Source organism: Balaenoptera borealis, assembly GCF_965194805.1.
Source record: "Balaenoptera borealis genome assembly, chromosome: 21".
Classification (NCBI taxonomy): Eukaryota; Metazoa; Chordata; class Mammalia; order Artiodactyla; family Balaenopteridae; genus Balaenoptera; species Balaenoptera borealis.
The window spans coordinates 14,005,348-14,031,201 of NC_138880.1; the positions used below are offsets into that span (position 1 = coordinate 14,005,348).

Here is a 25,854-nt window from a genome sequence, read left to right on the forward strand (position 1 = left end):
TACGCACCCAGCACTGTTCTATGTGTAGGGGGGTACAGCAATAAACAAAACAAAGTTCCTCCCTTGCAGAGCTGACATTGTACCAGGGAGACAGGCAATAAACTAATCGAGAAATAGGTATATAAAGGGTGGTGACTAGGTACTATAAAAAAAAAAAAAAGAAATAGCATAAGGAAATAGTATAAAGAGCCTAAGGAGGAAATGGTTGGGAGGGGAACCCGCCTCCCTTCCCCACAGTTCGTGTTCTTGCACCCCCTCCCCAATCGGGTGAGTTGACTGTCCACAATTGGAAAATGAGATTTTCCATTTACTTAGTGAGAAGAATATGAAAGTCAGATGACTGGAAAGGCAAATACTGCAGTATATAAACAAAACCAGAACTCCTGAAAGCAATGCTTTTCATACATATCCTTACTAGGTAATCTAACACCAGATGCGTTTTGGTTTCTATAGTGAGTTCCCTTTATCAGAAAGCCAACTTTTATACTGCTTATCTCCAGTGCTTTTGTTTGCCTTTTGCTCAGCCAGGCCTTCCTAAACGGTATAAAAAGATCAAAGAGAAACTGGTTGAGACTTCCAGGAAAGCATCAGTTAAGGATTCTGGAAAGGACAGTATCTTTTGTTCCAGTTCATGATGGATTGGCTTCAGCTGTTCTTCCTCCATCCTGTATCACTTTATCAAGGGGCTGCTTTTCCTTTTGCGCTTCTGTTTAATTATCTCTGCATTATGGATTCATTTTCCACTCATGCCAGGTAGGTTTGACGGCTAATTTTGCTCTTACATCTATGAATACTATAGTAGATCAAAAAGCCCAGGTTGGAGTGCAGATGTGAGTATTAAATACTAATTACACTGGTTGTTTTTAAGTTATCATCACTGCCACCGATAATTGATTGCTTGATCATGATTATGTCTAAATAGAGTGAATCGGAACTGGAAATTGACATCATGTCTGCATTGACTCAGCCAAAGTTTGATAGGGTCACATTAAGTGGGAAAAAGATGAAAATAAATGGGGGAGAGATGGATGTTGGGGTGATATAGGAATTCCCCAAATAGATGCATCTATAAATCAACCACATGCCCCAGATGTTCTTGAACAGTCTTAATTTCATGGAATTCTATCATTTTCAATAAAATTAAATTTTATTAAATATACATCTATGTGATTTTTTTAATGCCTTTGTATGATTTCTCAGAGAAATGAAAAAAGTCAAAATAAATTTTGTTCAATTAGTTTTATCTCTACCTGGGATCCGAAATTACTGTCACTAGAGATTTGATAACTTGATTGAAATGAATTTTTTATACCTAATAAATTCAATACATTAGAGACAGCCCCTATTTTTAAAAAAAGGTTTTATGGAATATCCTTTTGTAAAGTGAAAATCCATTGCCAAAGTTCTACCTCTTAATAATTCACTTATTTTGGAAACTAGGATTTTTATATATTGGGGATTCGTAAGTAAAATCTAGCTGTTTCTAGCAACCAGGATGACTGAGTTCGATTAAACTATGGTAGGTTATTACATCTTCACAACTGGTTGATGGCGCTTTACCTTTGTTTAGGAAACGAGGGAAGCAGTTGTAAAAAAAAAAATTTCCTATTGAGAAAGAATCACAAACAATAAAGCAAAACAAGTGCAAAAATAAGGGCTAATTCCCATAGGTTAAGATTGCTGGCTTTGGGAGTTAGCCTGGTGAGTCCTGGTCCCTCACTTCCTGAGTGTCCTTGTGTATGTGAATAAACTCTCTGAGTTCATCTGTAAAATGGAAATAATAATGCCTACCTCATGGGATTGTTTTAAGGATTAAATGAAGATATTTCATATAAAGGAATTATTAGCCCAATGCCCAGAATAAAATAAGCACTCCAAAAAATCATGCATCGTGCATTGTACACGTGTAGACACAATAATGTTTACAAATCCCCAGGGCAGTTGCTTTGGGGAAGAACACTTCCCAAAAGTTCTCCCCTATTTCCCGATGGCAGGGAGGCGAAGGCTTGGGCGGGTAGAGGAGGAGTCATCCCAAGCATAGGCTGCAGCTCAGGAACGGCCAGGGCCTGTGGAATAGAGCCTCGCACACTGAAGCACCTGCCATCTCCCTCAAGAAAGAAAGAAATTCTTGCAAAGACGTGTGCATCACAGGTCAAGGAGCCATGATCTACGCCCTGTGACATAGAGATTCATTCACTTTTCCTGTCCCTGACCACTCAATCCCTGTTTCAGATTTTTTTCCTGGCCTCTTTGTTCAGATTTATTAACTAGGCACCAGTTAAAAGGAAAAAACAAACAAATCTCCATATACTGTGGAAAGAAGAGCCGAGTCCTCATAATATGGAAATTCTGGTGCCTCTGCAGATCCAGAGGGCATCCGCTGGCTTCCAAAGGAGGCATGCTCCACAAACCACTTCACTGATGTAGGTATTTACAGCATTACAAAAAGCACCAAGTCATGAGAACTTAAAGTGCAGTAGAGAGGATTAAGGGCAGATATAAAGACAAATATCATGGTATCACTTATATGTAGAATCTAAAAAATGATACAAATGAACTTATTTACAAAACAGAAATAGACAATAGACTCACAGACATAGAAAACAAACTTACGGTTACCAAAGGGATAGCTGGGGAGGGGGTAGAGATAAATTAGGGGTTTGGGATTAACATACACACTACTATATATAAAACAGACAACAAGAACCTACTGTATAGCACAGGGAACTACACTCAATATCTTATAATAACCTATGATAGAAAAAGAAAAAAATCTGAAAAAGAATATACATATGTATAACTGAATCACTTTGCTGTACACCTGAAACATTGTAAATCAACTATACTTCAATAAATTAAAAAAACAAAATATTATACTAATGATAGAAGCTTTACTCAAATAAGCAAATACTGTATGATTTTATTTGTATGAATTTGGAGAATAGGCTAAACTATGTATGCAGATGACAAAAATTATTAAACGATACACTTAAAGACTTTGTAATTGAGTTTTCAAACACTTATCAAAGGGAGGCATTGAGGGCCAGGGGGTGCAGCTCTGTGGAAAGGGAAGAGACTCATCTGTATGAGATGATGTCTAGAGTCCTCCTAGATCCTGGATCCTAGATTCCCATCACTTTGGTCGGGCAGCAAGTGCAGGGCTGGGTGTGGCCCTACTGGGAAACATTCCAGACCAGTCCCCATAGGATTGTTGGGGGCAGGTATCTCCCCACTGGCCTGGCAGACATCAAAGAGGGGTGTCCAGGGTCCCAGAGGCAGAAATCAAGATTTGTCGCCTGCAGAAGTGGTTTACAAATGGACTCTGCCTCTACCCTCCATGTTTCTCTCCTTCAGAAGAACAGGAGGAATACTTCAGAGTGACAGCAGTGTGACTTCTGTAGGCGTGAGGGGGCGCCCACCTCCACTGGGTTCCACAGATGGGCTGCCACGGGAAGTGACTCATCTGTCGCACTGCTCCAAGGCGTTCGGTGTTCCAGGTACCTGTTCCTCCTGGCGGGAGGAGGAGCCCTGGCAGTAGCCGCCATGGGTTCCTTCGCTGTGCTGGTCTTCATCCCCGCTCTGTGCACCGTGGTCCTGATCCACTCGCTGGGCCCCCAGGACGTCCACAGGCTGACTTTCCTCTTTCAGATGAGCTGGCAGACGCTGTGCCACCTGGGTCTGCACTATACGGAGTATTATCTGCAAGAAGCTCCTTCCACGAGGTAAAGCAGCTCGTTCCTGTGTTCCTACGGAGCCCACCAGGGTTTGCTTGCACTGGGGTGCTGGTGGGGAGGACCTGGGCATTGGGTTTGAATCCAAATTCTTCCACATCTTGGCAGTGCGATCTTGAGTGAGTCAGTCAACCTCTCTCAGCCTCAATGTCTTTTTCTGAAATAAAGGGTGTGTGTAAGTGTGTGTTGGGGGGATAGCAATACCTATCTTGCAAGCCTCTTAGGTTAGAGTTAATGAATGAATATAAGTGTAATTGTATGACGAATCTCCTAATAACTACCATGTGCTGCCTGCGTGGCACAGTGCCTGGCACTAGCTGTAATTCACATTGTGCCCGAGAAAGGGGGTGAACCAGGAGTCCCATGGCCCACAGATGAGGCCGGCCTGCAGGTGAGTGCCCTGTGTGTAAGCAGAGTACACACACCTCAGTGTAAGTAGTTTAGACACATAGCCGGCAGCCTCCCCGCTGTTTCAGTAGGACAGGAAAGGTATAAATCTACCGTAAACCTTTGCTGCCTTCCCACACACCTGCTCTGCAAGAGTTTTACTTTCACTGACATTCAGCTCTTCCATCCCCCAGAAAAAGGGAAGTCACTCAATCCAGGAAAAAAAAAAATAGGGTGCTAATTACAGTCTAGGGACGTGTTTTCCTGAGTCAGTGAGATCATCAGGATTAGAGGGAAACAGGCATCTCTGCCACCCTGAGGCCTGTTGTTCCTGGCTCTCGCTGTGATCACCATTAGCCCGGTTTCACGGTCGCTCGGTGAACTGGAGCGGTGACCTGTCGAGGGGGTCACCTCTCTGATTCTAGCTGCCATTGGTTGCCTTACTCTGCCACCCCTCCCACACCCAGAATCCTATTCTTTATTCTGACTGTTTTCACCAAAGGCTCCAGGGCTTGCTTCTCTGAAGAAGAGGCGAGGTGGTGGGTGCATAGGGAGTGGGGAGTACTGACTGGGATGTGGCGACTTAGGATTTCAGGAAGAAGCCCGGACCCGACAGGGGCTGGAGGAGCAAGTTGAACAGAATCTGGCTGGACGGGAGGGAGGGAGGCTGAACCTGAGCTGAAGCGGGAAGATGTGTTAGTTTGCTCTGGCTCTCATACAAAGTACTGCAGACAGGGTGGCTTCAACAGCGAACATTTATTTCCTCTGGAGGCTGGAAGTCCAAGGTCAAAGTGTTGGCAGGTTCAGCTTCTCCCGAGGCCTCTCTCCTTGGCTTGTAGATACCGTCTTCTCCCTCTGCTTTCACATGGTCTTCCCTCTGTGTGTGTCTGTGTCCTTATCTCTTCTTATATGGAAACCAGTCATCTTGGGTTAGGGCCCACCCTCATGACCTCGTTTTACCTTAATTACCTCTTAAAGACCCATCCCCAAATACACACATTCTGAGGTACTGGAGGTTAGGACCCCAACATATGAATTTGGGGTGGGGGAAGACACATTCAGCCCTTAACAGAAGAGGACTGAACAGGGGTTAGTGGCATTTGGTGGCTACTTTGCTTACTGTTTGATAGGTCAAGTAAGGAGGTCAGTTGTCCTTAAGTTTTCAGACACAGAAGCAGCAACGGTTGGGAAACAGAGCCATTTTCTCCCCACAGGACAGTGTTCCTGATTGTAGAGTGTGTCACTGTAATTTTCATTAATTTTCTCCATGGTCAGCGGGATCTTCTCTACTGTGTGATGGTGAAGCAGGAACAGGTCAGGTGATTGGTTAAGAACACACCTCAAATTGCTAATGACTCAGCATACACCCTGAACCTCTAGCTTGACTCACTCTTCCTCAGCCCGAATCCCAAAGCCTTCAGAATCTTGCAGTCAGGGACTGGTTCATAGTCCAAATCTCCAACTTCCTATAGTCTCTATAGGAAGAACTAAGACCAAACAGAACTAAGGTCTTGTTTCTTCTGTGACAAATTTCTCCCTGATCCTCCATCCTAATCTTTATAAGGTATTCTTAGAAATACTATAATCAACGTTTCACCGTAATATTCCTCGTCATTCTTTTATTTGCCTCTCTACTGATTCATTTCTCCATTTACCTTTCCATCCTGCTCAGAGGAGCCTGTGGTTCTGGATTAATCCAAGAGTCTTTGTGGGGGAACTGCAGGCCATGAGATTGGTCTTAATTGTTTAGAGCCACCCATTTGCCACTGGATCTTTTTTTTTTTTCTTTAATATTTATTTATTTGGCTGGGCTAGGTCTTAGTTGTGGAACGTGGGATCTTTAGTTGCGGCATGCAGACTCTTAGTTGCAGCATGCGTGCGGGATCTAGTTCCCTTACCAGGGATCAAACCCGGGCCCCCTGCATTGGGAGCGTGGAGTCTTAGCCACTGAACCACTAAGGAAGTCCCTGCCATTGGGTCTTGTGTGAGGCACTGGAAGGGGATAAAGTAAATGCGGAGTGTTTTTACATTAAAAAAAAATCTCTTTCAGGTTCTATGTCACCCTTTCTTCCCTCATGCTCTTGACCCAGAGGGTCACATCCCTGTCTCTGGACATTCGTGAGGGCAAAGTGGCAGCAGCAGCAGCAGGAGACATCAGGAACAAGAGCTCTTTGTCTGAGCGTCTGTGGAAGGCTCTGCCCTATTTCAGCTACTTGCTCTTTTTCCCTGTTCTCCTAGGAGGCCCCCTGTGTTCCTTCCAGAGATTTCAGGCTCGTGTTCAAGGGCCCAGCAGTTTGTATCCCAGGCACTCTTTCTGGGCTCTGACCCGGAGGGGTCTGCAGATCCTGGGACTAGAGTGTCTGAAGGTCGTGGTGAGGCGGGAGGTGAGCGCAGGCGCAGGACTGATGGACTGCCGGCAACTGCAGTGCGTCTATGTCATGTGGTCCACAGCGGGGCTCTTCAAACTCACCTACTACTCCCACTGGCTCCTGGATGACTCCCTCCTCTATGCAGCGGGCTTTGGATCTGAGTTTGGTCAGAGCCCCGGTGAGGAGGGATACATCCCTGATGCGGACATTTGGACGCTGGAAACAACCCACAGGATAGCCCTGTTCACCAGAAAGTGGAACCAGAGCACAGCTCGGTGGCTCCGACGCCTCATTTTCCAGCAGGGCAGGACCTGGCCCTTGTTGCAGACGTTCGTCTTCTCGGCTTGGTGGCACGGACTCCACCCGGGACAGGTGTTTGGTTTCCTCTGCTGGGCTGTGATGGTGGAAGCCGACTACCTGATTCACACCTTTGCCAATGTGTTCATCAGATCCTGGCCGATGCGGGTGCTCTACAGAATTCTCACCTGGGCCCACACCCAGCTCATCATTGCCTACATAATGCTGGCCGTGGAGGTCCGGAGCTTCTCCTCTCTCTGGCTGCTGTGGAATTCTTACAACAGCGTCTTTCCCACAGTGTATTGTATTTTGCTTTTTTTTTTAGCGAAGAGAAAGCATAAATTTAACTGACATCTTTCCCCAACTTTCATCTTATACACCCATGAAACAGACTTTAGAAAGTACCAGATGGCGCCTTGAAGATGCAGGTGTTTGCACTTTTCCATGATAAAAGTTTTTTTTTTTTTAAAGTATTGGCTGTATGTACCTGAAGTATTGTTGACTTACAATGTTGTATTAGTTTCAGGTATACAGCAGTGATTCAGTTATACATATATATATTCTTTTTCAGATTCTTTTCCCATATAGGTTATTACAAAATATTGAGTAGAGTTCCCAGTGCTAGGCAGTAGGTCCTTGTTGTTTATTTTACATGTAGTAGTGTGTATATATTACTCCCAAATTCCTATTCACCTTCCTTTTCAATTACTTTGTAGTCTTGGTGTCTGGTTCCACAAGTCTGTGGAATGAATAAATGCTGATGGTGGGCCATGTTAACGTTTCAGGTGGGAATGCAAAACATCACATGAGATGTAGAGTATTCGGTATACTTTTCCCTTTCTTCCCATCCATGCAGATAGCAGGTTCTAGGTTCACTGTCTCAGGACAGTATGCCACAGGGAGAGGACACATTGTGGAAAAAGGTTTATCAGTAATAAGATTATTCTAAGTGTCTTTGAATCAAATCTATTGTTATAGGAAGAAGAGCCTTGAGGAAAAATAGTGTTTTCTCCAAGGCTCGGTCCTGGGGAATCGTAATTGGGTCTGGGTGCAAAAAAAGTAAAATGTTCTGTGACTTGACTTCATCAGCCAGATTTTGTACAGCACTTGGTGTGACCTTCTGGGCCAGTGGATAGCTCCAGTACTCAAAACTGTAAGCATGGAGCATCTTTTTTTCTGTCGACTGTTTCCTTGGTGGTAAATTCTGTGAACTTGTTTTCTTCCACTGGGCTCTCCTGAACTGCTTGCTTGTTCCTGCCTGGGAGCCCCCTTCGCTACTGAGATCCCCTGGGTAGACGACCTGCCAATCCTGCATGTGCAGCCCGCCCAAAGGGAGGGGCAGTGTTTTCACTGCCAAAAAAGATGTGCCACCGAGCAGGGTACCATGATGGCTGGTCTTCTGGACTTGGGTATTCTCATTCTTGCTACCGGAGGATACGGCGGGTTTTTCCCGCCCTAGAGGGCGTGAGACGGGGATGGGTGTGTATGTGATGCAGGTGGACCTGCTGGCTTGGCTGTTCCCACTACAGCACCCCGTGTAATCCCCCTGTGAGTCGCCCAAGCCCGTCCTGGCCCCAGGTTCCACCACTCGCAGTGGTACGGGGCCTCCCTGGCACGGCTCCCACTTTTTAGGGTGGTGTTTGCTCATGCACCTGCCACCGGTGTTTCAGGCTGCAGCTTCTCTCTTCAGTTTGATCCCTGATGTTTTCATTTTCTCAAGGATTTCTTAGTTTCAGATCCACCATGACTTCCCCTTCTTGTTTTAAGTTTGGCAATATATTGATATTTCTCTGTCCTAAAAAAAAAAAATGTGTACCACATCTCAGTTCTGAGGCAGGAGTAGGGGGCGGGAGGATCATGTGTCCTTAGTGCATTGGAAGCACGTGTCACAGCACCAGGCAGTGTCTATTAGTCAACAGACCCTCTTGATTACCCTGAAGTACTGCAACAGACAGGGAACGAGGTGGTTACAGCATTTCCAAGAGATACTACGAGGCTGACGGTGACTCGTGTCTGTAATATATTCTCTAAAGAGACTGGATTGGTAAAATGTATTTTTAAAAAGAGTTTGTCTACTTGTGTGAGAAGAGGGAACTGCTTAGCAGTATGGAGAACTGGCAAGAGAAACAGTAATAACGGCTAACGCTGAACAAGCACTATCGCTGTGAGCTCTCTGTACGCCACACCTGAACCCCACCACCACCCTGTGAGGTAGGTACCACTATCATCCTCATTTTACAGATGTGGAAATGAGACCCAGTGAGGAGAAAGGACTCGCTTGAGGTGACACATCTAGCGTAAGGAAGAGCCTGGAGACCAGGCAGTCTGACTCCAGAGCCCACAGTGCAACTGCGAGGACGAGATGGTGTGCTACCACGTCGCCCCTCAAGGAGTTTATAAAGCAGATACAGGTCAACGTGTCAACAGTATTCTCTCATCTGGTAAAGGTTTTAAACGTGGCGAATGATGATATTTCTAGGGAACAAATACATGTGACGAACCAGTAGTTTGGAAGTGGTGTCCACCTCAGTTGTCTTTTTCCAACTCTCCCTCATTACATCTTCTTCCCCCCACGCCCCTGACAGGGACAACTGAAAGCTTGCTCGTCACACTTGACTTCTCCCTTCCTCCCACACAATTCATCAGCGAATCTGCTTGATCAGTTCCTTTGAAATATACCCTAAGTCTCACCACCTCTCCCATCTCCGTTGCGTCTGGGACCCAGAGATGAGGGTGTCAGAATCAAGAAGCTCCCACGCCCACTGCTGCTGCGCTCACCACCTCCCGAACCCCAGGGAGCTGAAGAACGGCCACCAGGACGCTGCTCTGACACGCCCTCGTGTCCATGACCCTGCCTGCCAGCAGAAGACCAGCCAGAGCAGAACAGGAAACTCCCTCCACCTCACTTCTGCCTCCCAAAGCGTTTCCTCCTGTGAACCCCCATACTTCTCCTTTGGCATGTACAGGAATCAGCTTCCTTTGGTCCGTTCTTGTGTCTCATCTTAGCTCACTAGATTGACAGCTCAGAGAGGGACCATGTGTCCCCATCTTTTTCTGTTCCCCAACAGTACCTAGAATCGGTCCTGTAGTGTATAACTGCCGCTGGGAACAAAGGACTTTTCTAGGTACGGAGTATGGCTCAAACCCAGCTTTTCTTTTGTTTTAGCTGCGCCATGTGGCTGTGGGATCTTAGCTCCCCGACCAGGGACTGAACTTGAACCTGAGCCCTCGGCAGTGAAACTGTGGAGTCCTAACCACTGGACAGCCGGGGAATTCCCAAACCCAGCTTTTCTTAATCCTTAGGAGACCAACACCCTCTTCTTCACTACTATACCCATAACTAGGTTTTAGAGCTGATTCTTACTTATGTTTTGGAGCATGACGAAAATAAATAAAAATCCATCCATCTTAGTCCAATCCTAAGAAATTGTTCAATTGTGAACACTTTTAGAAACAATTTTCAAATGTTCTATGTTAAGTATACCTAGCTTTCAGGAAAACATCTGTCCTATTTTGGAGAGGTTCACAAATCTACACAAGTTCACTGACACTTATTTCACACTGTATTTACATAATATTAAACAATAACTGATCTGATATGAGAAAAAGACATTTCTGATATGAAACGCCAAACTATGAATCAGGATAACTAAGTTATAAAGTAGTAATGCTCTTAATGCTCTTATTAAAACACATATGGAAATACTCATGTTTGTTCTATAATATTTTATTCTATTTGATGGTTCCTATGGTTGTAAACTGTAACAAAGTTTCTCTTTCATAGTATTAGCCATTCTACTGGCTCCTGAAATAAAAAATTCCTGACTTCCCCTTTTAGTGCTGCCTCTAAATACACAAAAGAAAACAGAACTATAATTGAAAAAGGAATGTTTTATGGTCTTAATTTCTCAGCTGTGGAAACATTTTTTGACTTTCTCTGTTTTATTCTTTCCAGCTGGAATTTACAAGATTAAGAGTTAATATTTGAATTGCTGTGACTACAGCATATAGTCCTATAGTCCTAAACCCAAGGATGAATTCAAATTATCTTCAAGAGATTGGAAGCAAAATATACAGTACGAAGTTCCTATAAAAATAAACAGGAGGGGCTTCCCTGGTGGCGCAGTGGTTGAGAATCTGCCTGCCAATGCAGGGGACACGGGTTCGAGCCCTGGTCTGGGAAGATCCCACATGCCACGGAGCAACTAGGCCCGTGAGCCACAATTACTGAGCCTGTGCGTCTGGAGCCTGTGCTCCGCAACAAGAGAGGCCGCGACAGTAAGAGGCCCGCGCACCGCGATGAAGAGTGGCCCCCGCTTGCCACTAGAGAAAGCCCTCGCACAGAAACGGAGACCCAACACAGCCAAAAATAAAAATAAATTAATTAATTAAAAATAAATAAATAAATAAACAGCAAAACTGTCTCTATCTCTAGACTTTCTGCAACCGAAAACAGACGGTGAAGAGAGATGTAAGATCTCAGAAGTCAGACAAAGGTCTGTGAGGACTTTAAGCTTGGAATAACTCCTACATGAAAGCGTGGAAAACTGAACTCTAACGCCTCTGCTTGGCACTGTGCCATCTCCCTATCTGGTGCTCCTCCCACCCCCCTTATCTATATACAGTTAACGACAGTTTTTTAAAGAGCCATTTCCGTCGCAAAGCAGTTCATTTGTAAGAGGTGGGAGACACCCTAGTTAACTCCAACGATGTTGTATTGTGTACAGAAATGTTATATACTTGATTCAGTCAGCTTGGTTACCTCATTTTTTCCCCCTGACCACACTCCATTCTTACTAACATATTATTGCCTAGAAAATTAGAAATAAAAGAAGTTAAGGAGTGTTAGGAATACTCAGTTGTAAGAAAAGCTGGCAAAGACACAATTCCAGAAAAATACAGGTCAGGGGCCATTTAAAATAGGGGAAAAGAGCACAGGGAATTCTGCTCAATATTATATAACAACCTAAATGGGAAAAGAACTTGAAAAAGAATAGATACATGTATATGTATAACTAAAATCACTTTGCTGTACACCTAAAACTATCACAACATTGTTAATCAAGTATACTCCAATATAAAATAAAAAGTTAAAAAAAAAAAGCTACAAGGATATACTGTACAAACAGGGAGTACAGCCGATATTTTATAATAACTATAAATGTATAACCTTTAAAAATTGTGAATCACTATATTGTACGCCTGAAACTTAAATGATATTGTACATCAACTATCAATAAACAATTATAAAAATAAAAAATAGGGGAAAAAAAATTTATGATAACCCTAAATTACCAAGGAAAAATCAAAATGTTTTAATATAGTCTAAGAAAGTATAAAAGTATATGATCCATTTAATACTTAGGTCAAAATAGTTAAAGTAAAACAAAGATAGTTCTTTTTGAGTTAAGCTTTAGTTGTCTGGAATATTTATTTTACAGGATATGTTCTCTTCCCTGGGACTGCAAGAAAATTAGGAGTCCTGCAATAAAACAAGAGCTCCCTAATCTTTTCTGACAGAAAAGGTAATACAGGCTTATACAGAAGAAATATGAATTTGAAATTCCCACCAATTTATGCATCAAAAAGCCTCCTGAGATCTAAAATGTACATACCACTTAATAGTAATGTTGCATGGCTGCTTGTTACATTTGATGTGATTTAAAGTTACCTGAAACTTATAAATCTAGTCACATTCAATATAAACATTCTAGAGTTTACTTTAAAAGTCTGGATTATTTTCACAATGCCCCCAAAATCATATTAAAGCAGACACTAAGAACCTATGTTTTGAATTTTTTTTAAAAGTATACAATGAGATTATAATTAGGACAACTTGGGAAAAGATTCATGTTTGATAAGAGAACAGTACTCTTCTCTGTTTACACTGTACCACACAGATGAATTTTTTTTACCTTTAACTGTTTGAAATGTCTGCAAAAAGCAAAATGCTCTAATGATGAATAATAATAAATATATAATAAAACGTGCAGTCATTAAAAAAAGTTCTTAAAATTTAAGAACAAGTACAACCTTGAGTTTTAACGGTCAGTAGTCTTTTTATGTCAACAAAACATTCTATGGCTATTTTTCTAAAAGGTCAGGTAAAAATTCTACTCTCCCAGATTACCAATCCTTTTACTACAGCTCAAAATCATACAGCTTCACTGTAGTATTTATTACTATGGTTTCACTTTTATTTTGGAAGTGAAACTTCTGCAAGACTAACCTTAGAACTAACGTCATCCTTGCTTTATATCCCATTGTTAAAATGGATAACGCACACTGCAGCAACTGAAGTGTGTTGTATATTTTCATTTCAAAAACACCCACAAACTAAAATAGATATTTAAAATCTTTATTGTTTCATCATCAAAAGTTCTCTTTCCATAGAAGAATGGCAATGCAGGATCAGTGCACATTCTATGGAAAATTCAGACCTCGAGTAACTAGCCTAGAAATCAGAGTCAGCACTGCGTCAAGCTAGTGTGCAAGGTCAAAGACACAATGCTGCCAGTGCGATTAGTATACAGAAGAAATATGCAGCTCTCAGAAAAAGTCTATGGCCAAGTAAATAAAAGAGCAGCAGTGCACTGCACTGACATTCTAGAACAGAAAATGGATGGGGGAAGCCCAGAGAATGTACTTTTGGCAAAAAAAAAAAAAAAAAGAAAAGAAATTGAGTAGATCACAGGCACTGAGTTCCCAACTGTATCACCAGCTGCCTAATCCACGAGTGGCTACCCCTTCATCTTTACGCCCACCACATCCTAACACTGCAAGCTGCTTTCAGCCTGTGTGCAAATGCGACAGCCGCATGCACGCATTTTTATTCTGCTTCCCATCTCACGGCTCAAAGCAACAACTTGAGTTGGGCGATAAAGCCCGTGGCCTTGAGGCATCTTTAGTAAAAAGCTGAACAAACCCACAATTTGTTCCCATTTTTTGGAGAAATCAACTTTATAGAACAAGATAGTTGTCATGATTGCTCCATTTCGTCTGAAGGCAGAACAGATTTTATGAAAGTATACTGAATAAACATATAAACAAATGTCCTCAACAAAATACTGTTAGACCAACTTGAACATTTTCATAACTAGCTCCTGAAAAAAAGCACTGATAATTGTGATATGGAATGACCACTACAATTTGATCATGCCTGGTTACTGGGAATTTTTTGATCAGCTTTGTGTCTGAAGCTGCTATACAGCTGGATTTGGCTACTTTGCATTAATTCACACAATCGGCCATTTATAAAAGGAAACAGCAAATCTATGACAGTGAAATAAAAATCAAAACAGTTGAGAGGTATACAGGAAACTTGCCTTAAATATTTTAAAATTACATATGATATAACCTTAGGGGACAAGAACTACAATTACCGTGGTCTAAATCTTGAGTTGTTAATACATGAATTAATGGCATAACTAACAAGTCACTTGTTAATCACGTCAAGGCCTTGCGAGGCTGGGGCACTCTGAATGTATGGCGGAGCAATCACTCTCCAGGTGCGTTAAAACCTCTAACTTAACGTGTTATTAAACCATATTGGAAAAGTTATTTTACTTAATATATACAATGTATAAAATAAGTTATAAGGAGGCAGGAAAAGGTTTTCTAGTATGTGGGATGCAAACATACACTTTCCCGTATCAGTAGTAGTTCTGTGTGTGTCCCTTTACCCACGTAAAATATGAAAGACTGAAAGAAGATTAAAAATTTCACTTATAAATAGAAACAGGATTCAAAAAAATGGAATTTCAACATCGTTTCTTCCCACAATGCAACTCACTCTAATTATAACAAACATAAATAAAAACTGTATCTCAAAAATCTGTTTTTACACTCTTACCTGTAACAATAAGTTCTTCTAACAATTGAGAATAAAAGCACTCCTTTGTAGCAATTCCATAAAATAATTTTCAATTCACAAAACACCTGCTTTCCAGCAAAACCAGCAACCCTTATGGAGGGCGTGGCATTAATACTTGGCCCCTCTGAGGTATAAATGCAGCTATATTTGCACTGAGTATATAGTCTATAAGGTATGCTAATAGTCTGCATGTTTGCATAAAATTGGGAGTGATGTCATCCTGACTGATTGAAAAACTTATCTTTATAACTTTGTGTAGTAATGGAGGTTAAATAATTTTAAGCAAAAAAAAAGTACTTGAGCCCAGTAATAGCCAGCAGAACTCTAGTTCCTAACCAATGCAAATGGTTATTAGATTTAAAAAATATTTAACATTGCATACTGGTTAAAAAAAAAAACTGAACAGGGAAAACACATAAATATTTAAATTCAGCAGGACACCACAAAAAGCATACTAGAGATAAGTGTGAAATCAGTCAAGCTTTTCCAAAAGAGAAAATCCTTTTAATCCTCCAGCAAGTCTCTGTGAAAAGAGTACGCTTACAAGACAAGTGAGAAGGAGCACCTAGAACACCCCCAAGAGGCTTGCTCCGCTGCTCAGCGTCACTGCCCCGGCTCCTGTGTGCACGGACGGCTGAGAAAGGACAAGAAGTCCATCTGACAAGAGTTCAGTAATTCCTTTCACCACTGCTGCCAGCTGAAGTCATCATTGCTGCCAAAGACCAAGAAAAAGCCCAGGATAGTTGCAAAGATGACAGTGTTTCCGGTGAGGACAAGTGCACAAGCTCCCCACTCGATCTACAGACGAAGACAGAAACGCCCAGTTAACAGACATGAAAAACAACAAGGAAACGAAAAGTGAATCAAGGCTCTAGTTGAAGCCCATCACGATCCAAAACAAATACAACTTGTAATAATAACTTTGACGCTGCTGAACATGTAATGCTGTTCTTATGTATTGCTGGTTCCTTTACAGAGACAGAAAGTCATGGAAGATGATAATTATTCAAAAGCAAGCCTAACTTCCAGGCTATGAGGAGGCAGCACAGAACTCTACAATTTTTTGATTACAAAGGAGTTTGTTCCAACTCTTCATTAGTGAACCTAAAAATTTTATCTAGAGAGCAGATTAAATTTAAAGTATCAGAGATGCAAACACACTCGTGCACATTCTTTTCAAGAGGCGGGGAGTCATCGCCCTCTCCATGTGGAAGGGCGGCCAGTCCGTCTTCTCTGCCACCTCCACCCGCCCAGAGGTGGAGGAGCGAATCTGACTGGTGAGTCTGGGAGGCCTCTTCTACTCTTTGGTACTCTCCCACCTGCGGAGAACATGGGATCTCCTGGGTCTTCCATGTTTAAGCCGTACAGGGCAGGCCTGTGGTTGTTCAGCACTGGCCGTGTCCATGTGCCCAATTCTGACAGTGAAGTACTGGCAAGCCAACTGTCGCTGCCAACGCTCTCCAGTATTTCCACCAGTTAACAACAACAAAAGTAAGATTTTTTTTATCTCTTATCCTCTAGGCTCCTATGTCTCTCATCTCTTTTTCATGTCATTTAACAAAAACTTTTTTCCTGAGAAAAACTGAACACAATCTAATGTAAAACCATTAGTAGAAGAATGCTTTCACTTACCAGGTGTGCTCTGGCAAATACAATAGGGAGTCCGAAAGCTGAGACCACAATGCCCGTTGTAAGAAATATGGCCAGTTCCTTACAGGCGTTACTCATAGCATCCGTATCATCCACTAATCTTCTTGCTATGCAGTATGGAATAGGTGAAAGGATGTAAAAAAACAGAACAAAGAGAGGCCAGTATTGGCTAGAAAAAGAAAAATAAGTTAATGTAGTTTTTGCTATCTTTGTCATTTTCCTCACACAAAATCCACTCTTTTTAAAAATAAGGACCGAAGCATGTTGCAAGGTACAAAATATAACACAGTTTAAAAATAAGCTATAACCTGAACACTGAAAAGAGAGACATTTAGAGTCACAGTATTCCTAAAGTTATGATACAATGATTAAATATTTCTCGAATTAAAAGAAAACACTTTATGAATTTTAACAGTTGGAATCAAAGCCCAAAATTGAAAATATTTTTTTCATTTTAGGTTATAAATAAAAAGGGATTATTGAAAAATGGAATTATTAACAGTAATTTTTAAAATTCAAGATTCATGCCCTTGACTTCTAATATCCTGCCTTAGCACGAAGCTGGAACACTCCCAAACTTTCCACAGGTCACTAGGAACTCCCAAAATACTGAAATCAAAATACAGAAAATGAACTGACAGTAATATTGAAGACTTTCAGTCAGAATATCAACTTTATCACAATAAAAGTAGATGGCTTTTAGTCTACAGTCTAGCTATTGTATTGTGCCAATGTCATTTCCTGTTTGTGATCATATAAAACAGCTGTGTAAGATATTAACACTGGGAGAAGATGTATGAAGGGTATAAGGGATTTCTCTATACTACTTTCGCAACTTCTTGAGAGCCCATCGTCATTTCAAAATAAAAAGTTAAAAAGAAATAGACGGCTTTTAAAACTGCCATAAAATAAAATACACATCATAATGGAGATTTGCTTGTACTTAGACACACATGATAAGCAAAGATTTATCTGTATGTTTTTCCTAAAAGATCTTTTCCTAAATATTTCAAGAAAAAAAAATTACAAATGGACGTAAGTTTAAGGGAAAAAACGTGCAAAAAATATAAAAGCACAAAAGTGAAAAACCAAGGTTGCCTGTGTCTTCCCCACTCCTGCTGATCTGGGTCCTTCCATATTCCCATACAGATAAACTTTAAAGATATGAATGAATCACTGCGCTTTTAAATTTAATAATATATCTTATTTTACATATTAGCAATCCAGCTCTTCTTCTTTTTAAGACTGCCTAGTACTTTCATTGATGGATGTACTATAATTTATCATTTTTCTTTTGACAGACCTTTAGGATGCTTCCAGTTTGTTGTTGTTGTTGTTATTATAAACAAGGCTGCCATGAACATCCGTACTCTCCCCCATATCTACACATATCTTTGCAAACATCTGTAAGTGGATTTCTAGGAGTAATTCTAAGAAGTGGAAAGGCTAGTTCAAAGAATATATACATTTTGAGAGCTACAGGCAAGCTGGCCTCCCAGAGGACTTGCACCTATTTAAACTTCCACCCAGAGTACACGACAATGCTTGTTTGCCATATCTTTTATCTTTGCCAATGGATTTCATTTAATTTTGAGTGAGGTTGAGTGTATTTTCATGTTCTTAGTAGCAATCTGCAGTTCTTTTTTCATATCTGTAGTTCATTTTTCTATTGCATTGTCTGTATTTTTTTTTTTTCTGATTTAAAAAGAAATTTATTTATTTTACTTATTTTTGGCTGTGTTGGGTTGCTGCGTGTGGGCTTTCTCTAGTTGCGGCGAGCGGGGGCTACTCTTTGTTGAGGTGTGCAGGCTTCTCACTGCGGTGCCTTCTCTTGTTGCGGAGCACGGGCTCTAGGTGTGCAGGCTTCAGTAGTTGTGGTAGGCAGGTTCAGCAGTTGTGGCTCGCAGGCTGTAGAGCGCAGGCTCAGTAGTTGTGGTGCACGGGCTTAGTTGCCCCGCGGCATGTGGGATCTTCCCGGACCAGGGCTCGAATCTGTGTCCCCAGCATTGGCAGGCGGATTCTTAACCACTGCACCACCAGGGAAGCCCTGTATTTTTCTTACTAATTTATCCTATTAATTTAAAAAAATTCTCTCTGTCCTAAGGAAAGTAATTGTTTACATGACTTTTTTTGTCAGTTGCTCTTCACTCTGCTTACAGGTTTTTGTTTGTTTGTTTTTGCTCCAAAGACATTTTACATTTTCTTGTATTTAATTTAATCAGTTGGTTCTCAAAATTAAGCAGTAGTGCTGGGCTACTGTGTTGCTATCCTGCCATTAAAGACTTAGCAGTAGTCAAGGACAGCCAAAGTCTTTTTTGCACGCTGCTGTCCTAAAATCTTTTCAAACACATTTTAAGTGAAGACTTAAAGTTCGTCCTTGGTAAATGATCATTTCTCAGGATTACTTCTATTGTAGTAAAAAAAAATTTTTTTTAATTTTAAAAGTAGAAAAATTTTACACTTAAACACTCAAGAAGACAGCAATTTTACATACTTGTATATGGGAAGGGCACATCCAAGCATCAAAAACATCAGCCCAACTGCTCCTCCGAAGGACAAGCTAATCAAAGCTGCAAAGTAAATAATGAAAAGACAAATTGAAATAGTAATTAAATTAATACTATTTTTTATTAATATTACTATTAACAGTCTGAACATTACCTGTGATCCCAGAGGCAAAAAGCAAACAAAACACACCAAAAAAGCAAATGTATTAGTGAATCATCTTCGAAAGCTGAAGTTACCTGGTTTCAGAATAAGTCTTTTGTGGCATCTTCAAAGCAAAATACAGTGATACTGATATTCAAAGGCCTGACCTATCGCCAGCACATCACCACATTCCCAAATTACTGGTTCCATGTCAAATGAGCATCCCAGTCTGCGAGACCAATGCTCCTCCAGGCATTAGTATGATACTCACTCCTCAGATCATTACAGTTTTGAAAAGTGGTATGTGGAGAAACTCCGCAGTCAACTTTCCTGGACTTCAGAAGCCTCATCTGTGGGAAACCCTCTCCTGAGCAGTTCCTACTTCCTGCACACACACCCCCAACAGGCACAGGTGAAAAGTGTCCGAGGATATCTGTAGTCAGTAAACTCAGTCAATTAATTCTGCTACAGATATTTAAATAGTTTGCAAAACAATAGCTGGGTTTCTTTCCCTAAGCTCCTACACATTAGAAAATCTGCAGGATAACAGGTACAATCCTTCGGTGGTATCACTGTTTTAAGACATTATCACAAGCAACAGATGCATTCTATAGGTGAAATATAGTTTCTTAAGTCACACACACACACTTACACAAAGCATTATGTTTTATAAAGTGTTTTCATATAGATAAGTAAGTAGAAACAACTTCCTTGAATATACATAGTTAATCAATGGCTTAGAATTAAGCAAAGAAACAAATGATCAATTTATTTTGAATTCTATATAACCTATATTTCTGCAACTACAGTGGCTAAGAGAATAACTTACTTTTTTTTTTTTAAATGATGCAGTCTACTAACCTTAACAGAAACATTAAAATTCAAAAGAGCTGTCGAAGGTCTACAAATTACCAAGACAAAATCCAACATATACCAAAATTAACACTTAAGGGGTTAAATCCTGCTAAGAACTACTGATATACTTCTCTGAATTAAGATGGTCATAATCAAGGACACCCACTGACATGGGAGCCGGGCAGATTTCGTTTTCATTCAGATCAGTGATGTAGGTCATGTCAACCGTGAACACATTTACTCAGTCCTTAATGCCATTAGATTTTCAGTTGCACAAAGAAAAAGACACATTTGCACTTTAATCTGCAGCAAAAGAGGAACTTCATGTTTACAAGGGAATGCCATGTAAGCAGTGAGGAAAACACCAAGTTTACCATTTGTTTTGTTCAGTTCAAGACAGGTCCTCATAAGCTGACGCCACTTCCTTGCTTGGACACACATCACCACAGGCTAGCACCCCTTGGTCTCTGCACTGCAGCTGTACCGGCCCCCTTTCCTCTCCTGGAAATCAGCCAGCTCCCTCACCCACAGGGCCTTTGCACATGCTATCCCTTCTACCTCAGACGCTTTTTCATTCACTTATTTCATTCAAGAAATGTCTACATAGAACCAAATACCTAACAGGTGCTGGGGACATGTTAATGAACAGGCAAGGCCATGTCACACTCATGGAGCTTGAATTCTTGTCCCAGTCCTTGCCTCTTTCTGCCAAGTGAACTCCTACTTTTCCTTCAGGTCACAGCCCAGTTATCTCTTCCTCAGTGAAGTTTTTGCAAAGCCCGTGACTAGACCGATTTCCATTATGTTTATTTATTCACTTATTCCACAAATATCTACTGAGTGCCTACTGTGTGTCACACACTGTTCTTGACACTGGAGACAGTGCAATGAAAAGAAATCGAAGCTCTTGCTCTCATGCTTACATTCTGGTGGGAGAATAAAGTGATTTTTTTAAAAAAGTAAGCAAATAAATGTCAAATGTTATGGAAAAAAAAATCAAGTAAGGGGGTGGGAGTGCTTTTCTAGATGCATCAGCAGGGAAGGCGTCTCTGATGAGGAGACACATCTAAGCAGAGATCTATATGAAATGAAGAAGTGAATCAATCTCATGGCTATCTGGGGGGAACATTCCAGGCTGAGGGATGTGCACGTGCAGAGGTCCTCTCTGCTCTGGATGCCTCCCCTGTGCTCATTTATCACAGCTGCAATGTTACATTGATTTGTATTTGTCTTCCCTTGTAAGCTGTTCACGCCACAAGAGCAGGGAAAGAGTTCTTCTGTTTCTGATGTTCAGGCCTCAGCTCTTAACACTCAATAATAAATATGTGTAGAATGAACAAAAGGAAGCAAAGGGAAAAGAGAGAGAGAGGGAGATGAAAAAAGAGAAGAGAGCCCAATGCAGCAGAGCAGAAACAGCCGTAAGGGAGAGTCAGGAGGCACTGGGTCCCAGCTCCTACCAGCCACTTACCAGCCGACTAAATAAGTCATCTAAGTGTCAGTTCTTTCTTCTATAAAATAAGGGTTGGACTAGATCTAAAATGCAAATAATTCTCTGAACACTAAAGATACTTGTTATAAGACATGCTGAAGAAGTAAAACACCATCTCTGCTTTTCGAAATGTAACTGCCAAACAGCTAAGTTCATCACTGTAATAACACCTTATTTATTCAAAAGCCATTTATGCAGCATGTAGCTTAGACTCCTGAAGGAAACAGGGAGACAACATAGATACCACAAAGCCCATACACTAAAGCTAACATTCTTTTTAAGCAGACACTTAGGCTCTTATTCAGAAGTTATTTATTCATTTTTTGTGACAACTGTGTGTGAATTCCAGCGGAATAAAACCTTTTAATTTTAAAGGATCATCTATGCTCACTTATACATATATATTTCAATAGGCGACTCAGGTAGCCAGAACAAAGTTAAGTGAAAAGTAACTTTCCTTTCCTGGATTACCGTTATCTGTATCTTGTGAAGACAAAATTTTGTAAGCTTACTTTGCTTCCTATATTTAAAGAGATGAGAAATAGGAGGGAGAGCTGCATACAAGCAAGAACTGCCCTCTGATTGGGGGGAAGAGACTGAAAAACAAAAAAAGGTTAAATCAGGCATAAAAATCTCAAAGAGCATACCAGATTTGCGATAGATAATCTTGGCCAAGAGATAAGTAGCCTTAGGACTTGGTTGCTGAAGTTCACTCTGTTCTATGACAGAGAAAAATTACTTATGTTCCTTTTTTTTTTTTAATTTTATTTATTTTTTGCTGCATTGGGTCTTCGTTGCTGTGCAGGCTTTCTCTAGTTGCGGCGAGCGGGGGCTACTCTTCATTGCAGTGTGCAGGCTTCTCACTGTGGTGGCTTCTCTTGTTGCGGAGCACGGGCTCTAGGCGTGCGAGCTTCAGCAGTTGTGGCACGTGGACTCAGTAGTTGTGGCTCGCGGGCTCTAGAGCACAGGCTCAGTAGTTGTGGCGCACGGGCTTAGTTGCTCCGCGGCATGTGGGATCTTCCCAGACCAGGGCTCGAACCCGCGTCCCTTGCATTGGCAGGCAGATTCTTAACCACTGTGCCACCAGGGAAGTCCCTACTTATGTTCTTATCCTCAAAAAAGAGTCTAAATTCTTTGAGTACACTCTTAAAAAGTTAATGAAGATGATTTCTTAAAAAAAAACAACAAAAAAAAACCCCCAAGGAACTGAAATAAGATTCAGGTATCAAAAAATAATTTTATGTGACATCTCACCTCCCAGTCACAATGGATAAGATAAATGCCAATGGGGTTAAATAAACTGCTCAAAAGTGTTCTCAAAAGTTGTAAAGTTTCTCCTCTTATGAAATAAGCAATTAGGCTGATTTATATACAAAACTCATCACTTGTGTATAAATGGTTGTCTTAGATGACACATCAATGAGGCAAAATTTTATGCTGTAATTGAGTGATTTGACGTCCAGAAGGCAAAACTTAGATGAGTCTGGCTTCTACTCCCAAAGCCTCCAGGCTGGGGATGGAACAGCCCAATTTATCTAAACTCTCAAAAGACTGGGTGCTAGTTCTTGATTACGAAGAGACTACAGTAGGAGAAGGGACCAGTTCCCTAACCTGGGAGTTACCAGAAAAATCCAATATATAACAAAGTAATAGGCAAATGGCTTAAGAAATAAGTCGTGGATTAAATCATAGCAACACTCCTGCCTAACATAAAGATAGGCCAACAGGAAGAAAACATCCTGATAAGCAATCATAACAATCAGAAAATCTTACTGAAACCAAAAGTGTAAGTACAATCCCATCCGAGACACTTTCTGCTGATTAATATTCACCTAAGTCCACAAACACAATTTTCTTGAGAGAGAGACTCCTGCATTTATTGACAGTAAAGAAATGGGGAAGAACTGAGAAACTGGCAAAGAACTGAGAAACTGGCAACATCCTAAAAAACACAGCGTTCTACCATAACTGCCTTTCACACAGGGATTTTAAAAGGTCTGTTAGAGTTCAAAAGGAGACTGGAAAGTATCTCAGCTGGTCAATTGACAAAGTTTTCTATAGGAAATGAAATGTCTTCAGATGTTACAAACAAACAAGAAACAGTAAAAATGTGACTCTGGGGAAGCAGCTCAGCAAAAGCTGTCCTTAAAGCAAATAAAAAACACAGAAAAAACACTGTTATTGAAGTTTTTCACTTCCTGCTTGCCTGCCCCTTCTACAAAGCCTCAGGTCAGGAAATCAACGTAATTCCTTGTCAAGAATTAAGTTGAAAACGTTGTTAATGGTATTTGCTTCTAACCACGCTAACAAAAATACCAAACAGTTGGAAAGCATGCGACATTCCTTATTTCTAAAGGAAACTGACTAATAAACGAGTGTTTGCCACTGAGTTTTAATGAAAAACTCTTTTACCTTAAAAAAAAAAAACCCAACTAAATAAAAACTTTGAAATGTGAAAAAGCCTCCACGTGCAACTGTGAAGAGGGCAGGGAGAAGGAGCCCTTTGGGGTCGTTCACAGGGTCTACCCTATCAGCCCAACACCGCAAATCAAAATGCATCCGTTTTAAAAGGAGCGTAAAGCTCTGAGTGCGGGTCCTGACCGTGGATGTGACCGCCGAGGTTTGGGAAAGAACCATCCCTAAGGCCTTCCAGGGCGTTCCTGGAGGACTCGGTTGGGCTCAGCGCCCGAAGACCGCACTTGTGCCTTTAAATGGGAAATGACACTGATTTTCCGTAACTGGCATCTCTAGCGACCCCCTCAAAACCACCCTCTGCCCCCCTCGCTCTCGGAGGCAAACTCCTGCAAAACATGTGTGATGGCCCGAGCGGCTGCGGGACTCCGAACACCCCGCGGTCCACTTCATTCTCCGTACGGGGCGCGACGAGTGGGAGCGAGGCTGCCGAGCTCAGCAGAAAGTGGGGGTTGGCGCACAAGCCGCCGACCCCGCCGTCCTTTCCCTGAGGCCGCCGCGCCCACCTCGGCTCCGAGGGCGCAGGCCGGGGGTCGGGGTCGGGGGTCAGGGTTCTGCCGCCAGCGCAGCGGCCCCGCGGCGCGCGCCCGGCCCCGGGAGGCGGCGTGCGGGGCCTGCGTGGGCCCCCTCTCCCTCTCTGGGGGCGGCCGCGCAGCCCTCCGGCCGCCCAGAGCCCCAAGCCCACCTTTGATGCCGGCCATGGCGGTGACGTCGCTCCTGCCTCCGAGACCCGAGGCGACGGCGGCGACGGCGGCGGCGGCGGCGGCCGGGAGACCGGAGACGCGCGGCGGCGGCCAGACAACACCCGGAAGTGCGCTATGCAGCACTTCCGCCGGCGGCTCGCGCTCGCGCTGGGGCGCGGGGGGCGCGCCGGGCTGGGGGCCTTCGGGCTGACCCCTTCCTCCCCGGCTCTGCTCCCGTGGCATCGCCGCCCTGCGAGGCTTCTCGCGTCCGCCCCGGTTCCCGGGCCGTGGAGACTCCAGCTCCCGTGTTCCCTGCAGTGTCGGGGAAGCTCCATCCCGCAGCCCCCAACGCGCATCCCGCAACCTCCCCATCCTTCGGGAAGGGAGCGCGAGTCGACGCGGTCCTTTGGGAGGCCTGGTGTGATGCCTTTGGGGGATCCTTTTGCGTCCTTCAAAGCGCACCCATTTCTTTCTCCTCCCTATCTTGTAATAAAGGAGCAGTAAGGCCAGTTGGCTGGTCTGCACTAGGCTTCTCGCTTTCCGACACAGAACTAGGGTCTGGTGAGACCCACCTCCAGAGGGAGGAGCGGCGGGACCCAGTAACAGGTGGATTTAATACAAATCCGAGCTCTTGGGAGTCTGTGAGATTTTTTTTTTTTTTTTTTTTTTGTAGTAACAGTGCTAGGAAAAAAGTAAGCAGAGGTACAAATACATTTAGTTAAGTAATCCTACAAATTGAACATTTATTGATTATGTGTGGGGAACACTGAGGTGAGCAAAACTAGGTACGGTTTCTGTCCTCAGGGAACTTGCTGTTTAGTGAGAGAGACAGACACGAAAAAGCGTATCATTGCAACAATGATAATTGCAAAGAAAGTGGGTAGACAGTCCTGTGACAGTCTTTGATTTAGATCAGTCAGGTGAGATTTCCCCGAGGGAGGGACAACAGCAGGATGAACAGGTGTGTAACTAGGAGAGAAAAGGGAAAAGCCATAATGGGGAAGGGATAGTGTTTACAGGGGTGGGGAAGGTGAAGATCACATTTAGGAAGCCTTTTGGGGCACAAGCCCTGGTGGCTGAGGGAAGTGCTAGTCCCCTAATTTCCTTTCTTTTTTTAAATTAATTTATTTTTGGCTGTGTTGCATCTTCGTTGAAGGCACTTATTATTTATCTGAACTATATTATTTGTTGGCTGTCTCTCCCACTAGAGTGTAAATTTGTACAACATTTTATATTTGTTCACCACTGTCTAGAACTGTACATGGCAATTGATGGGATCTCAAATAACAGAAATTCTCTTTTTAAGGTAATTAGTGACCTCTGCATTTCAAAATCCAAAGGTCACTTTTTGATCCAAACTTTCAACAACAGTGGACACTGGTGACCATTCTTTCTCTCA

The 25,854-nt window shown here is 42.3% G+C and overlaps 2 protein-coding genes and 1 long non-coding RNA gene across 3 annotated transcripts in view; 2 read left to right on the top strand and 1 right to left on the bottom strand.

Moving 5' to 3' along the window:
* The first annotated feature begins 439 nt into the window (after nt 1-439).
* MBOAT4 (membrane bound ghrelin O-acyltransferase MBOAT4) lies at nt 440-13,463 on the top strand. The gene is made up of 3 exons (XM_082375106.1): nt 440-753; nt 3,498-3,722; nt 6,169-13,463. The coding sequence occupies exons 1-3, from the start codon at nt 632-634 to the stop codon at nt 7,133-7,135; spliced, it is 1,314 nt and encodes a 437-aa protein (XP_082231232.1). The 5' UTR covers nt 440-631; the 3' UTR covers nt 7,136-13,463.
* Nucleotides 13,464-15,139: 1,676 nt separating this feature from the next.
* Nucleotides 15,140-24,842, bottom strand: LEPROTL1 (leptin receptor overlapping transcript like 1). Its single transcript, XM_082375079.1, has 4 exons — nt 24,458-24,842; nt 18,802-18,877; nt 16,290-16,476; nt 15,140-15,455 (listed from the first exon to the last, which is right to left on the bottom strand). Exons 1-4 carry the CDS (start codon nt 24,825-24,827, stop codon nt 15,339-15,341), a joined length of 750 nt encoding a protein of 249 aa, XP_082231205.1. The 5' UTR covers nt 24,828-24,842; the 3' UTR covers nt 15,140-15,338.
* Nucleotides 16,484-25,854, top strand: part of LOC309619694 — a 125,502-nt gene continuing 116,131 nt past the window's right edge. The window contains exon 1 of the long non-coding RNA XR_014239166.1: nt 16,484-18,051. This is a non-coding gene — a long non-coding RNA (uncharacterized lncRNA). The remainder of the gene's footprint in view (nt 18,052-25,854) is intronic.

Coding starts and splice junctions, on each gene's coding strand:
- MBOAT4 (XM_082375106.1), top strand. CDS start 632: ATGATGGATTGGCTTCAGCTGTTCTTCCTCCATCCTGTATCACTTTAT. Junction 754..3,497: donor TCATTTTCCACTCATGCCAG/GTAGGTTTGACG, acceptor TCGGTGTTCCAG/GTACCTGTTCCTCCTGGCGG. Junction 3,723..6,168: donor CAAGAAGCTCCTTCCACGAG/GTAAAGCAGCTC, acceptor AATCTCTTTCAG/GTTCTATGTCACCCTTTCTT.
- LEPROTL1 (XM_082375079.1), bottom strand. CDS start 24,827: ATGGGGAGGTTGCGGGATGCGCGTTGGGGGCTGCGGGATGGAGCTTCC. Junction 16,477..18,801: donor TGTGCCCTTCCCATATACAA/GTATGTAAAATT, acceptor TTCTTTTTCTAG/CCAATACTGGCCTCTCTTTG. Junction 15,456..16,289: donor TATTTGCCAGAGCACACCTG/GTAAGTGAAAGC, acceptor CTTCGTCTGTAG/ATCGAGTGGGGAGCTTGTGC.